Below are 12575 nucleotides of genomic sequence, written 5' to 3' on the forward strand. Positions count from 1 at the left end.
ACGCAGCATCTGTCGGCCCCGAAACGAAAATTTGTTCCTACTACAGCAACATATGGTCAGTTCTCTGCTAGTCTAACCACCACCACTGTCCTCTTCACTGCAGGATTGGAGATTAGCAACTGGAAAAAAACAGCCAGCTTCTTGGGGATGTACCTTGCAAATCCAACAAAGTATACCCCAACCAACATGTCAGCTACAACCAGCATCCCAAAGAGCAGGCACGTATGTGCACACTGAGAGAACATGTGAGCGCAGCTGAAAAGAGCAATGGGGGAACCATCTCAAATACCCAAGTCACAGCAGGCACCAACGGACCTGTCCCCCTTGTTCAAGGCAGGTGCCAATGGTCTGTCCTAGTCCCAGGAATACCCAGAAAACTGATGGTGAACCCGGTCAGAAATACCATGGAAATGGTAGAAATAAATGAATGACTTTATTTCTTGGCATTGGCTCCAGTTGAGACACCATGAGAACATGCAGTCAAGCTAACAAGTTGGGCAAATTTGACAGGAGATGCACAAGTGTGAGTCCCAGATGTAAAAGCTGTGATTCTGAGGCTCGCAGATCATAAAAGCCCCTGAGTCAAAAAGTGAAAAGCTCAAGAGGCATAAGGATAGTGGTCTTCAATTTTTTTCTTTAAATATTACCCTTTACATTGAAGAAATATAACATGGACAACCACTAAAAAATAAAGGATTTCTGTCATACAGTAGAGAAGTTTCTCAATTTATTTTTTCATGTGATTTATGACAAATGTTTGATCTCACAAGAGCATAGTTCTGATGGTAAATTATGTCATAAACTACAGGAACAGAGAGCCCCCTAACTCATACTCAGAAGGAAGTCCACTTCCATGAAGTAAAGTATAGGACTGTCAGACCAGATGACCTGGAATGATTGTTTTAATTTAATAAAAGTAATGACATCTTTAATTTGATTTTCACCTCTGCCTACCATTAATTAAAAGAGCCTGAATCTAAGAATGTAGTATCCAACACACTGATGATGATTCATTCCAATGAAGAGAGAAGAACGTGCAAAGTTATCATCTGAAATACAAACACTATTTTTTTTTACATACACCAGTATTTGACAGCCCTAAATTTAACTTCCACAGTATTACATCAGAAATCCTTGGTGAGCAACACCAGAAAATAAAACTCAGAAAAAAGCCAGATGAAGGCTGGCATGGTGCGCAGTACTTTGGGAGGGCGAGGCAGGTGGATCACCTGAGTTCAGGAGTTCGAGACCACCCTGGGCAACATAGTGAAACCCCATCTCTACTAACATACAAAAAGTTAGCTGTGTGTGGTGGCGCACGCCTGTAGTCCCAGCTACTTGGGAGGCTGAGGCACGAGAATTGCTTGAGCCCAGGACGCAGACGTTGCAGTGACCCGAGATCGTACCACTGCACTCCAGCTTGGGTTACAGTGTGAGACTCTGTCTCAAACAAACAAACAACCAGATGAAAATAAGAGAGTGATGAGAATCTTTGTGTGCATGAAAAAAAATTACTTAATACAAAAGTACTTAGTGGAGCTCAAAAGCAACCTTTTGCTTCCTCCAAGGGACTCTACAGCTGCTGTGGCATATGGTGAACACCTCCCAAAGTCAGGGTGGCTCCCGAGGCCCTGGTTTTCTTTCCCTGATTGCCCCATGCCTATGAATTAGTAGTTTCTTAAGCCACACAGACATTATTTTTGTGTAGATTTATTCTCCTTTTGACTAAATCCAGACAAAAGTTAACAGGACTTTTCAGTATCATTAAGGCGGAGAGAGATAAATGAAAGGAAAAAAATCTGCAACTTGCAAAATCAAAGCATTAAGATTTTTCAAAAATTAAATACCATAGCTATAATACTTGGAGACTACCATCCATGAAGGCACTCAGTTTTTCCTCAAAAAGTAATCTTGGTACTAACAGAAAACCAGTGAGAGATAGTTTATTCAAATTAGCTCTCTTAAAATGCCATGCAATTATCAAAATCCATCCATTATTTTTCAAGTAAATACAAAAATGTATTCACTTACTAATTTTCAAAAAACTCAGTGTTCCTTCCTAGCCCTGGCCTGAATCACTGATTCTCAATTTTTTCTCAAGCCACCCAGAATGAGATAGAAATGAGGCATTCCCACCCACCAGGGATCTAAAATAGACTAAGGGTTTACCTAGGTGGGTGAAATGTGTGTGGGTAGTCCCAATGCAGAGCAGCCCTTTGACCTTCCAGCCATGTATCTGGATAGCTCACTTCTCTGGTCTCACCTTCTCACTCCCTGCCAAGTTCGGCTGACACAGTTCATTCGTACTTTCTGTGCATTCTGTGCCCCTGGCCTGGAACCTCTTCCCACCTTCCCTGTCTGACAAGCTCCTGCGTATGCATCCTCTGGGATCTGGATCCACTCTCCCTCCTCTGCCCTGAATCCCTCACTCCTCTGTAAAGCCTCTCGGAACGCTCTCCATGAAGCATTTCTCCTTCATCTCTGCTCCTTGTCCCACCTTCACCCACTCCATTCATTTTTGTCAAACTCTATCATCATTAGGAGTTTACATTTGAAAAGTAGCGACCAAACTGATTCAGCCTCATCCACACAGTTCACGATCCAGCCCATGGTGGGGGCTCAGTCACTTGTGTTTTGCTTAATTGCTGCCAAATTATAGTATTTCACTGTCTAGGACACCAGCATCCTAGCCATGCTTCCAGAGAAGCCCAGCTCCGGCCCTTCTGTGTCTTTCCAATTCTGTGACTTCTGTCACTTCCCAGTATGTTCCAGATTTGTGCCTACCAGAGGCTTGGGAAGTCCTTCCATGCAGCACTGTCTTCTCTGTTTATTTCTTTTCTGAATGTCAACCCCTTCCTCTCTCCATGCTCTCCCACCTCATTATCTCAATTGCATATAATCCCTCATTTGCTGCTCTGCACTGAACTCTAACGTCCATTCCATCATTTGTACCTGCTGAGCTTTTTATTGCACGTTCCAAGCTTGTTTTGTGACTGCTTTGGCCTTCTCTGCCTATGTTGAGGTATCTCCACTAAATCCTTCTCTCATTCTGACACTCCCCACTTCCTCATGTCTTCATAGTGCCTGGCACAGGATTTGCTGCTGTCCTTCTCTATCTTGAGGCCATTGGTGTTTCTGCCACACTTACTCCCCTGCTGATAGGCGGTGCATGTACTGGACCCTCACATGTGGGGCTCTTCTTCCTACTTGCATTAAAGAGATGTTTCACTGTCATAGAATAAAGCAGGAAGCAAAACCCAGTAAGTCTCCTAAGCCCTGCCAAAAGGATAACTTCCTCCTCTTTTCAAATTTTCCACAAAGATAGCTAAAATCTCCTTCGTATCATATTCCAGGTCCTCCAAATGTTTTAAGGTAGATCATCCTGATGTCAACCCTAAATTTCTCAGCAAATTTAATTTGTGTTCTTGTCCACAGTAGAATGAACTCCTCAGTAAGGCTCAGGCATTCATTATACCCTCCTAGTTAATCAAAGTTCTTATTATGTCTGGGCTCTGGCTTCTTTTGTCTAGACATAGCAGATCCATGTGCTTTAACTCTTTTTCCAAGAGAAGCTCCTTCCAAAATCTGTGTTGTCCTCCAACCCACAGTAGCAGCATCACCTGAAAACTTGTTAGATATGCAAATTCTTGAGCCCCAACCCAGGCTTACTAAATCAGAAAGTCAGGGTGGAGCCCAGTGATTTGTGCTCTAACAGCCCTCCAGGTGATTCTGATGCAACTAAATCTTGAGAAGCACTGATTTAATTTCTCTTCAAGCTATTCCAAGGTACACATTACTCAAAAAAATGCCAACTAGGACAGGCAGGGAGGGCAAGTAGCGATGCCCTTCCCATATACTCTGGCTTCTGTGAGGCCCCTCTGGGTTGTGTTCACTGCCTCCATGGCAGCACAGGGAAGGTTCAGCCTGGGATTCACTATGGCTCTCTGACATCTTTGTAGAAGGCCAGCCCTCCTTCATTTTGCCTTTGCAGATTTAGAGAGATTTTTCCTCCCCAAGTGAGTTTCTCTGTATTTAATCCCATTTGAATGTTCTGTTTATATGCATTCACTTTTCCAACTTGCCTAGTACATTCTGCATTTTATTCCACCTTCCAAGACACTTGCCACCCCACTTATTTTAATATCAATCACAAATTTAATTAGAAGATGATTTATTCCAGAAACTAAAACATTATTAAGGATATACTGCATAACACATAGAAGATACCTGCGGATCAGTGGCACAGAAAATCTAGAAAGCCTTTACAGTGCGCTGTTATTTCAATCTATTTTTGGTGAATATATTAAACACCCTGGCAGTGCCAACCAATAAAAACAAACCAAGAGAGCAAGCCTGTGAGAGCCAACAGGACATAGAAAGCTTTTCAGACACTGCATCCTGTGCTCCGTTTGTCATTCTGTGTGTGGGATGGACATCCAGTCCTCCTCCTCTGGAAAATGCATAGCCACAGGCTCACATGAGCTGTTCCTTTTCTCTTCTTGCAGATTCTCCATGCTCTCAGCCTATTTACACCTGGCTTATAGCTCAAAAAAAGGCAAGAAAGTGATTATGTAAACTTAGATGGACAGAAACTCAAGCTCCTTTAGGCAGTCTACTAACAGTATGGTGAATAAATAGAAAATACGATCATATAAACAGGATACAATACTGAGAAGAGTAAGTTTGGGGGTAGTACAGATAACCAGAATTAATTATATGAAGCAAAGAACAATCTGTAGGCAACTGCGTCTGAGATGTGTCCCCAGACTGCACTAAAATCATAACATTATTTTTGGATAATCTTCTAGCCACCTGAGAGAACCATGTTTTCTTTCAAATATGACATTTTAAATAGGGAACTGCAGGCAATAATTCTTAAATCAGAAAAATATCTGAAATTTTATATTAGGAAAAAAAACACATTGATAGATCATGGTGATCTACACTATGGCTGATCAACTTGAAAGTGTAGCTCACCGTGATCTATCAGTTTGAACATACCTCATTTGGCCCCACACTTCCCAGCTAGAGCTCCCTGCTGTTTCCCTGACCTATAACTGCTCATCTCCAATGATCGGGGAGTTGAGAGGCAGCGGGGCATAGTGGAAGGAGTGCTGGCTCTTGAGTCAGACGTACCTGGATTCAAAGCTTACTTGTACCAGCTGTGTAATCCCAAGTAAGTCATTTCATCTTTTTAAGTCTCTGTTTCCTCTTCTGTAATGGTATCACCAATACCTAAAAAGGAGGACTATTGCCAGGATTTTAAATAATAGATACAAAAACAGGTAGAAAGCATCCAGTAAACATTACCCACATATTTGGCCTTTCAAAAATAAGACAATGTAATAAAACATCTGCCTTTATAGAAGCATCTAAGTTTCCCTTTCCCTCCAGGAAGGAAAAGAAACTTTTTCTTCTGCTTCTGATGATTCCCTAACTCCCTGCATTTTCTTTTGGTAAACTATTCCAATTTTTGTGTCCAGTTACGTCCTAGTATTTAAGTATCTATTTCTTTTGCCAATAGTTATGCAATACAAGTATACACAATTTTTACAGTTAAGTCAGTGTCCAAAACAACATAATTAAATCAAATTAAGTAACATATTCCTAATGCTGCTTATTTAACATATATTAATTTTTTATATTGAACCCCAGAGCTGTTTCATAAGCTAGCTTAAATCTCTGCTTTGTCTTTTCTTATTTGATAAATATATTTTAAGCATAAAATTTCTAAAGATTAATACACCAAAAACATTAAACTAAGAATTCCAATGACATAGTGCTATATTTCATAGTTTACCTGAAAGAATTACAGTTTTAGAGATGGAAGGTCACAGAAGTGGTACCTCTGAAGTCCTGTTTTTCTAAGGAAAGATGTTATGAAGACAAGAGGTCAGTCTCTGGGCTGATTTTGACATGTGCAATAGGTTATTCTATCTGAGCTTGCAAATGATTCTAGAATTAACAGATACACATTTACACTGGCAATTGGAATGAAATCTATGGGCTCCATTAAGATGCCACTGCTTATATAATCTTCTTGATCCTTGACAAGTAAGAAATTTGCAGAATTTGTGTTGGTTTTTCTGAACTGTCTGGTTGAACTATAGAGGTAAGCAGGACCCCAGTGTCCTAAAAGAAATGATTATTTACTTTGGAAGAAAAATATCTTTCTTAGATTCTTAGACATCTTAGATTCCTTTTGACTCTCCTTTTGACTGTATGGACATGGAACAAGTTCTTAAAATAATTATTTTCTTTTCATCTCAAATTTCTTCTCTTGCCTAGCTTAATGCATAAGCCCTAGCTTGCTCTAGTGACTCTTCAGCAAGATTGCAGCCTAGTAATTTTTTCTTTACTGTGTTGTGTCTGAGGAAGAAATATTTAAATTGGTGTCTTTTCCAGTTCCTTGATGGTTCTTTACCACACCCAGGGCCAATAAAACATTGATGCAATGGTAAAACTGAAGACAATCTCACGATTCAGTAACTCAAAACTGTAAAAAGCTTTTGCCAAGTAACAGTATTTAGAAGGACAACTCAATAGGTTATAGGGGGTAGATTGACATGCAAATATCCATCACACTTTATTACGCAAATTAAAAATAGATTTAATCTTTAATGTGTGTCCCTACAGTATAAAATTTACTGGATTCAATTGTTGATTATGTCCTCAGCAGTTTTGGCTAATTACCTTTGGCAGATTCTTGATGCATATTAATTTAGGATCCCATGTCAATTGTAACTGTCTTTGGTTTGTAATCTAGCCTCTACTTTGCATAGCTGAGCAACAATATGGGTGTTCACTTGAAATGTAACTGCGGGCAGGCAATTCTGTAGGAGGCACAAAATGGTTTCCTGGGAAGATCCCTGCACTATGGGATGGGAGCCTGGATTCGAATGTTCAGCAGCCACATAGGCTGGTTATTTACTTCACGTAATCCTGCCAGGCACATCTGCTGCATAGGAATACCATGTGAGTCGGGGAGCCATTATTAATTATTGCCACAGGGGACCAGAAGGGAAAAGAGCTCCTTAAGAACATTTGCAGAGTAGCCCCTAACTAACAATTGTTTGAAGGAAAAATATTAATTTGATAAAAACACTTGAGGGAATTAGAAAGTATGATGATCCTAAGTGTTAGGGAGAATGTGGAGCAACTGGAATTCTCGTACGTTGCTGGTGGGAACATAAAATGGTACAACCACTTTGGAAATCAGTTTGGGAGGTTCTGAGAAAGTTAAACATGCATTTACAGTATGATCCAGCAGTTCCACTCCTAGGTATTTACATAAGAGAAACAAAAACACAAGTAGACACACAACCTTGTTCATTAATGTTTATATAACACCTTTATTCATCATGGCCCCAAACTGGAAACAACCCAAATACCCACCAACAGATGAATTCATAAACAATATACCATATTCATATATGTATGGAAGGGAATACTATTCAGCAATAAAAAAAAAAACTGAACTACCAAGGCATGCAACAAAATGAATGAATCTCAAAAACAGTATGCCAAGCAAAAGAAGCCAGGTACAAAAAGAGTACGTACTGTATGATTCCATTTCTGGACTCAGACAAATGAATCTAGAGTGACAGAAACCAGGGTAGTGGCTGTCTAGGGCAGGGAGTTGAGGGGAAATTGATGACAAAGGAGAGGAGGGAGCATTGTGGAATGATTAGAAGGTTCTATAACTTGATTGTGGTGGTGGTTTCACATGTGTACACATTTGACAAAACTCATCAAACTTTGTGTTTAAAATGGATTTATTTCATTATGTGTACATTACATCTGAATAAAGTTGAATGAAAAAATGAACACACACACATTGGGAAAGCAGTGACAAATATGAAGTTGGAACACCCCAGGCTGGCTCTTAGGTGCTAACAAGGTAGTAGACCTTCTCAGATTGGTGCCTGTTTTGGGGTTAGCTGTCTCTCCCACCAAAGTTTAGGTCCTGACCTAATTCTACTCGCAGGCTGATTCCTTTTTACAAAAGCCTTGCTACACCTCTGTGAGAATGAAGATGGATATGAAAGCACTTTGCAAACCAAAAAATGCTACATCCAATCAACAAAGGTGGCTAATGCTGAGGCTCGTTGTCTACCTCCTTGGGGTCCTGGTCTGCCCTTATGGCAGCTTTCCAGGAGAAAAAAAAAATGATAGAGAGACATCCCTCCTGGGCCTCCAAGTAGACCTAGAACCTGCAAGCATTTCCCTCCCCTCTCTCCTTTCTCTCCTCAGCTGAGCTCCTCTCATCTCTCAGAACAACAGTCCTTTGATAACCTGTAGAGGAATCATGAATAAATGGATATAAAGACAGCCTTCCTTACCACACACACAATTTTTAAAATTAAATTAATTCTTCCTTGTGGCATCGTGACTAAGAGCCCAGGTCCCAGGGTCAGACTTCATGTGTCCAGAGACCAGCTCCTCTGCACTTGCTGGTTGAACCTGTAAAATCCTTTAGCTTCTCTGTGCCTCGGCTTCCCTGTTTGTGAGAGAGGGATGGAAATAGTACCCACACCACAGGCTGATAGGAAAATTAGTCAATGTCTTAATACAGTGGCTGGCACAGAGTAAGAAAGTAACAACTGAGAGCTACAAATCCTACTGGAAATTTTTGTCCTGACTCCCCATCTTCTCTCTGAATTTTCCTTAGGATATCAGAGAGCATTTTATCAACACAGAAACCCATCCAGACTCTCGAGTCTGTAAGAGGAGGAAGTTCCCACACACACTCAGCCTACATTGGAAGTTTTCTAAAAATACCAGTTACATAGGATAAAATGGTGGGGCACAGCCACACCTTTAAGTTTTACTTTCCCAATCTGAGTTGATGGTGTTATATTTTATCTATATTTATTTGAGAAGCCTGTCAAGTGTGCTGTAATTGTATGAATAGACAGAAAGGCCCACCCACATGCCAGGGTTGAGAAATGTAGAAAATTGGGTGCTCTAACAAGCCAAGTAGGGAATTAATAATATATTTAGAATTACTAATAAAATGCCTGTCAAGCAAGTGGCAATATGTACTCTACAAAAAAAAAAAAAAGAAGAAAAAATGCCTGCCTGCTGTGTAGTGTGTGCACTCTTCCTGAGAAGTATATATTCTTGGAAATAAAATGATTCACCCCTAGATGAAACTTCTGTTCCCAGGCATTTTCCCCCTAATTTTTCATTCATTTGTGTATTTTTTTTTACATCCCCTCATGTAGCTCCACCAACCCTCCCAGACGTCAGTGGGTCAAGCAGCCTCCCAAGGCAACCTTCTGCACCTGGCTCACAGCCAAGCATCCATGTCTCAAAGCCCCGTCCGGCAGGCTTCCTCTTCTTCCTCCTCATCCTCCTCTTCTTCAGCTTTGAGCGTGGGCCAGTTAGTCAGCAGTAAGTATCCTTTCTGGCTCGGTTTAAATCACGGTGGCCTTCTTGTTGCCTATTTGCAATGTCTTCCTTCTTGTCTCTCTCTCACTCTCTCTTGCTCTCTCTTTCTCTCAACGCTGCAGAGGAATTTCCTGGCACTGCTAGGTCAATACTGAGATGAAGTCCGTCCCCAGGACCAGATGGTTCCTTAGGGAAGCAGGCCCCCAAAGCACACTCCCTGGATTAGTGGCTATCAAGGACCGGGTTCCATCTTAAGTGGCTGCTGATGTGCTGAGTCAGTCCTGCCACTTCAGAAGGTAGCAACTGATCAGCTTTCAGGGCATGAGCCACATAGCTCACAACTGAAATAACCAACAACAGGCACTCAGTTGGCAGGTCAAGCTGCTTTTCTGTGTGTTTGAAGTCCCCTGCCGTTCTATGTGTAGGTGTCAGAGGAAATAAAAGAGAGCATGCCTGTGGGCGGGTGGGTGTGTGCGTACAATAAGCCACCTCAAGTGGCATGTGGGGGAAGCTGCATGGGCCAGAATCAGATGAGAAATCTCTGAACAACCATTCATGAAATAGGATAAGCCTGCAAGTCTGCCTCCCTAAATAGCCTGTATATGTATATATATAGTTATTAGAATGGTATTTGGCCCTAGGGATAGGTAGTACATTTATCACATGCAAATAACAGCATGTTAAGATGGACGGGATAATGGTCTGATTTAATGTTAGTCACCATTAATGTAGTTTTTACTTATCCATAAAACTGTGGAACATGTGCACAGATTGCAATTCACCAGGGACCAAAAATCCAGCAGCTATGGATGCCTGCACAGGCATCTGTGCCATAAAATGAGGACATGTGAGGATCTGTGTTTGGTCAAGTGTCATGAATGACCTGTTATAACAGGAACAGGAGGATCTTACATATCATGGGGCAAATCTTAAAGCAAAATGGAGGGTTGCCATGACCTCCCCGACAAGTAATTCTCCTCAAAAAAGAAAAAGAATTACATACATGTATGTCTATATTCAATTATACTGATAATTCAGGCAAGAAAGATGCTTGTGGGTGGGGAAGAAAACAGAATGAGGCATTATGGAAAGATGTGAAAATGCCTGGGTAGGCCAGGCACAGTGGCTCATGCCTGTAACCCCAGCACTTTGGGAGGCCAAGGCGGGCAGATCATGTGAGGTTAGGAGTTCAAGACCGGCCTGACCAATATGATGAAACTGGGTTTCTACTAAAAATACAAAAATTAGTCGGGCATGGTGGCATGCACCTGCAATCCCAGCTACTCGGGACACTGAGACAAGAGAATCGCTTGAATCCGGGAGGCGGAGGTTGCAGTGAGCCGAGATCGCGCCATTGCACTCCGGCCTGGACAACAAGAGCAAAACTCCATCTCAAAAAAAGAAAATATGTCCAGGTACTTCACCAGACTAACCTGGATGCTGTTGATCTTAAAGATGGGTCAACACCAGAGTTTCAGGATACATACGCATTTTCCATCAACTGTATTTTAGGTTGTTTAGATATACAACCCTCTCCAGAAACTCTAGTCTGACTTGCATAAAGTTAAGGATAAAGCGAATTTAATTATAGTCAGATTTCCCCTAATTAAAAAAAAAATCCTAGGGAAAAGAGTCCAACTTTGTTACAATTCAATATTCTGTATAAGTTTTTGCAAAATACTCCATTTCTAAATGGCAGCAAGGTCATAAATTTAGGATAGGTTGTTAAGCTTTGACCCTGAAAGAAAAGGAACCAAAGTTTAGCTTTTTACAGAGAAGATATAAGTTATGGAAAAGAAGTACAAACAACCTCCTACTAATAAAATGTTTCACACAAGGTAAATAGTTAATATGTGTAAGATGGACAGAAAGATGAATGAGTGGATGGGCAGACAGCAGACAGTCAGATGGATGGAACTAGGTTCTCTCTAGTCCCTTGTCACAGCTGGGCAGTGAAGGATTAGTCTTTTTCAGAAATCAGTAACAGAGATACTTTAATGGGCCAGATGGAACTTCCACTGCACAGTAGCCAGTGGGACATACAAGTTCTAGGTTTATGATGAGTGAACCATATTACATATCCTTGGTATAAAATATATAGACTTGGGAAAGAGAGACTCTTTTACCACATGCAATTGAAGCCGGAAACTTCAAACCCTTGTGCAGAGCCTGAATGACACCAAGCTAGCTCCACAGTTGTCTCTGCAGGCCAAGAGAGTCTAACAGTACCACTAGGGTCACATTATGCCCTAACCCACTGCTGGACTTAGAGTTGCCACAAATTGTGAGCGTGTTGTTTAGTTAATTCCCTTCTGTCTCAAAACCCAACTACAGAATGAATAGTACATGGATCATAACCCTCTGGTTCCATAATTTGCTATGATGGCTCATAGGACACAGAGAAATACATCTACTGGTTTACTATAACGGATATGATAAAGAATACATATGAACAGCTAGATGAAGAGGTACACAGGGTGAGGTCTGGAAGGATTCCAAATGCAGGAATTTCTGCGCCTGTAGAGCTGGAGTGCACCACTCTCTCAGAACGTGGATGTTTTCACCAACTTGGAAGCTCTGCGAATTCCATACCTTAGTGATTTTTGTGGCAGCTGCATCATGTAGACATGATTGATTATTAACTCAGTCTCCAGCCCCTCTTCTCTCCCTAAAGAGTCGACGTGAGGCTAAAAGCTTCATGCTTCTAATCATGGCTTTGTCTTTCTGATGACCTGCCATTATCATGAAGCTATCCAGGAGCCCCTAAGAATCACCTCATTAGAACAAAAGATGCTCCTATCATCTAGGGCATTCCAAAGGATTTAGGAACTCCGTGTCAGATATATATATATCTTATTACATCATAATATCACCAAAACTTTGGTCAAAACCATGACCAATGAGTCCTCCATGTCATTGTCAAAAGACTGTCATTGGCTAACCTGCCATATGCCAGATGAACTAGAATAGGTGGATCATACAAAAGCTTTGCCCACTGCAAGCAAGAGAATGTTGAGTTAATACCTTAGTAATGATACAAGATGTTCATATGCAAAGGACAGCACGTCTGGGCTCAGAACTACCAAACATGCATATTTATTGGAAAATCTGCACAGTACTTATTTCTAGCACCTTGCCTTGTCTTAAACCTTGCTCAGTCTCCATAATCATCAGAGGTGGAT

General features: G+C 41.2%; 1 protein-coding gene across 3 annotated transcripts in view; it reads left to right on the forward strand.

Moving 5' to 3' along the window:
* POU6F2 (POU class 6 homeobox 2) overlaps positions 1-12575 on the forward strand; it is a 507860-nt gene that overhangs the window by 482139 nt on the left and 13146 nt on the right. For all 3 annotated transcript variants that reach the window (XM_033193710.1, XM_033193712.1, XM_033193709.1), the window contains one exon: positions 9228-9396. In XM_033193710.1, coding sequence (XP_033049601.1) covers positions 9228-9396 — 169 coding nt within the window. The remainder of the gene's footprint in view (positions 1-9227; positions 9397-12575) is intronic.

Source organism: Trachypithecus francoisi, unplaced genomic scaffold (assembly GCF_009764315.1).
Source record: "Trachypithecus francoisi isolate TF-2019V2 unplaced genomic scaffold, Tfra_2.0 Lachesis_group4, whole genome shotgun sequence".
Taxonomy (NCBI): Eukaryota; Metazoa; Chordata; class Mammalia; order Primates; family Cercopithecidae; genus Trachypithecus; species Trachypithecus francoisi.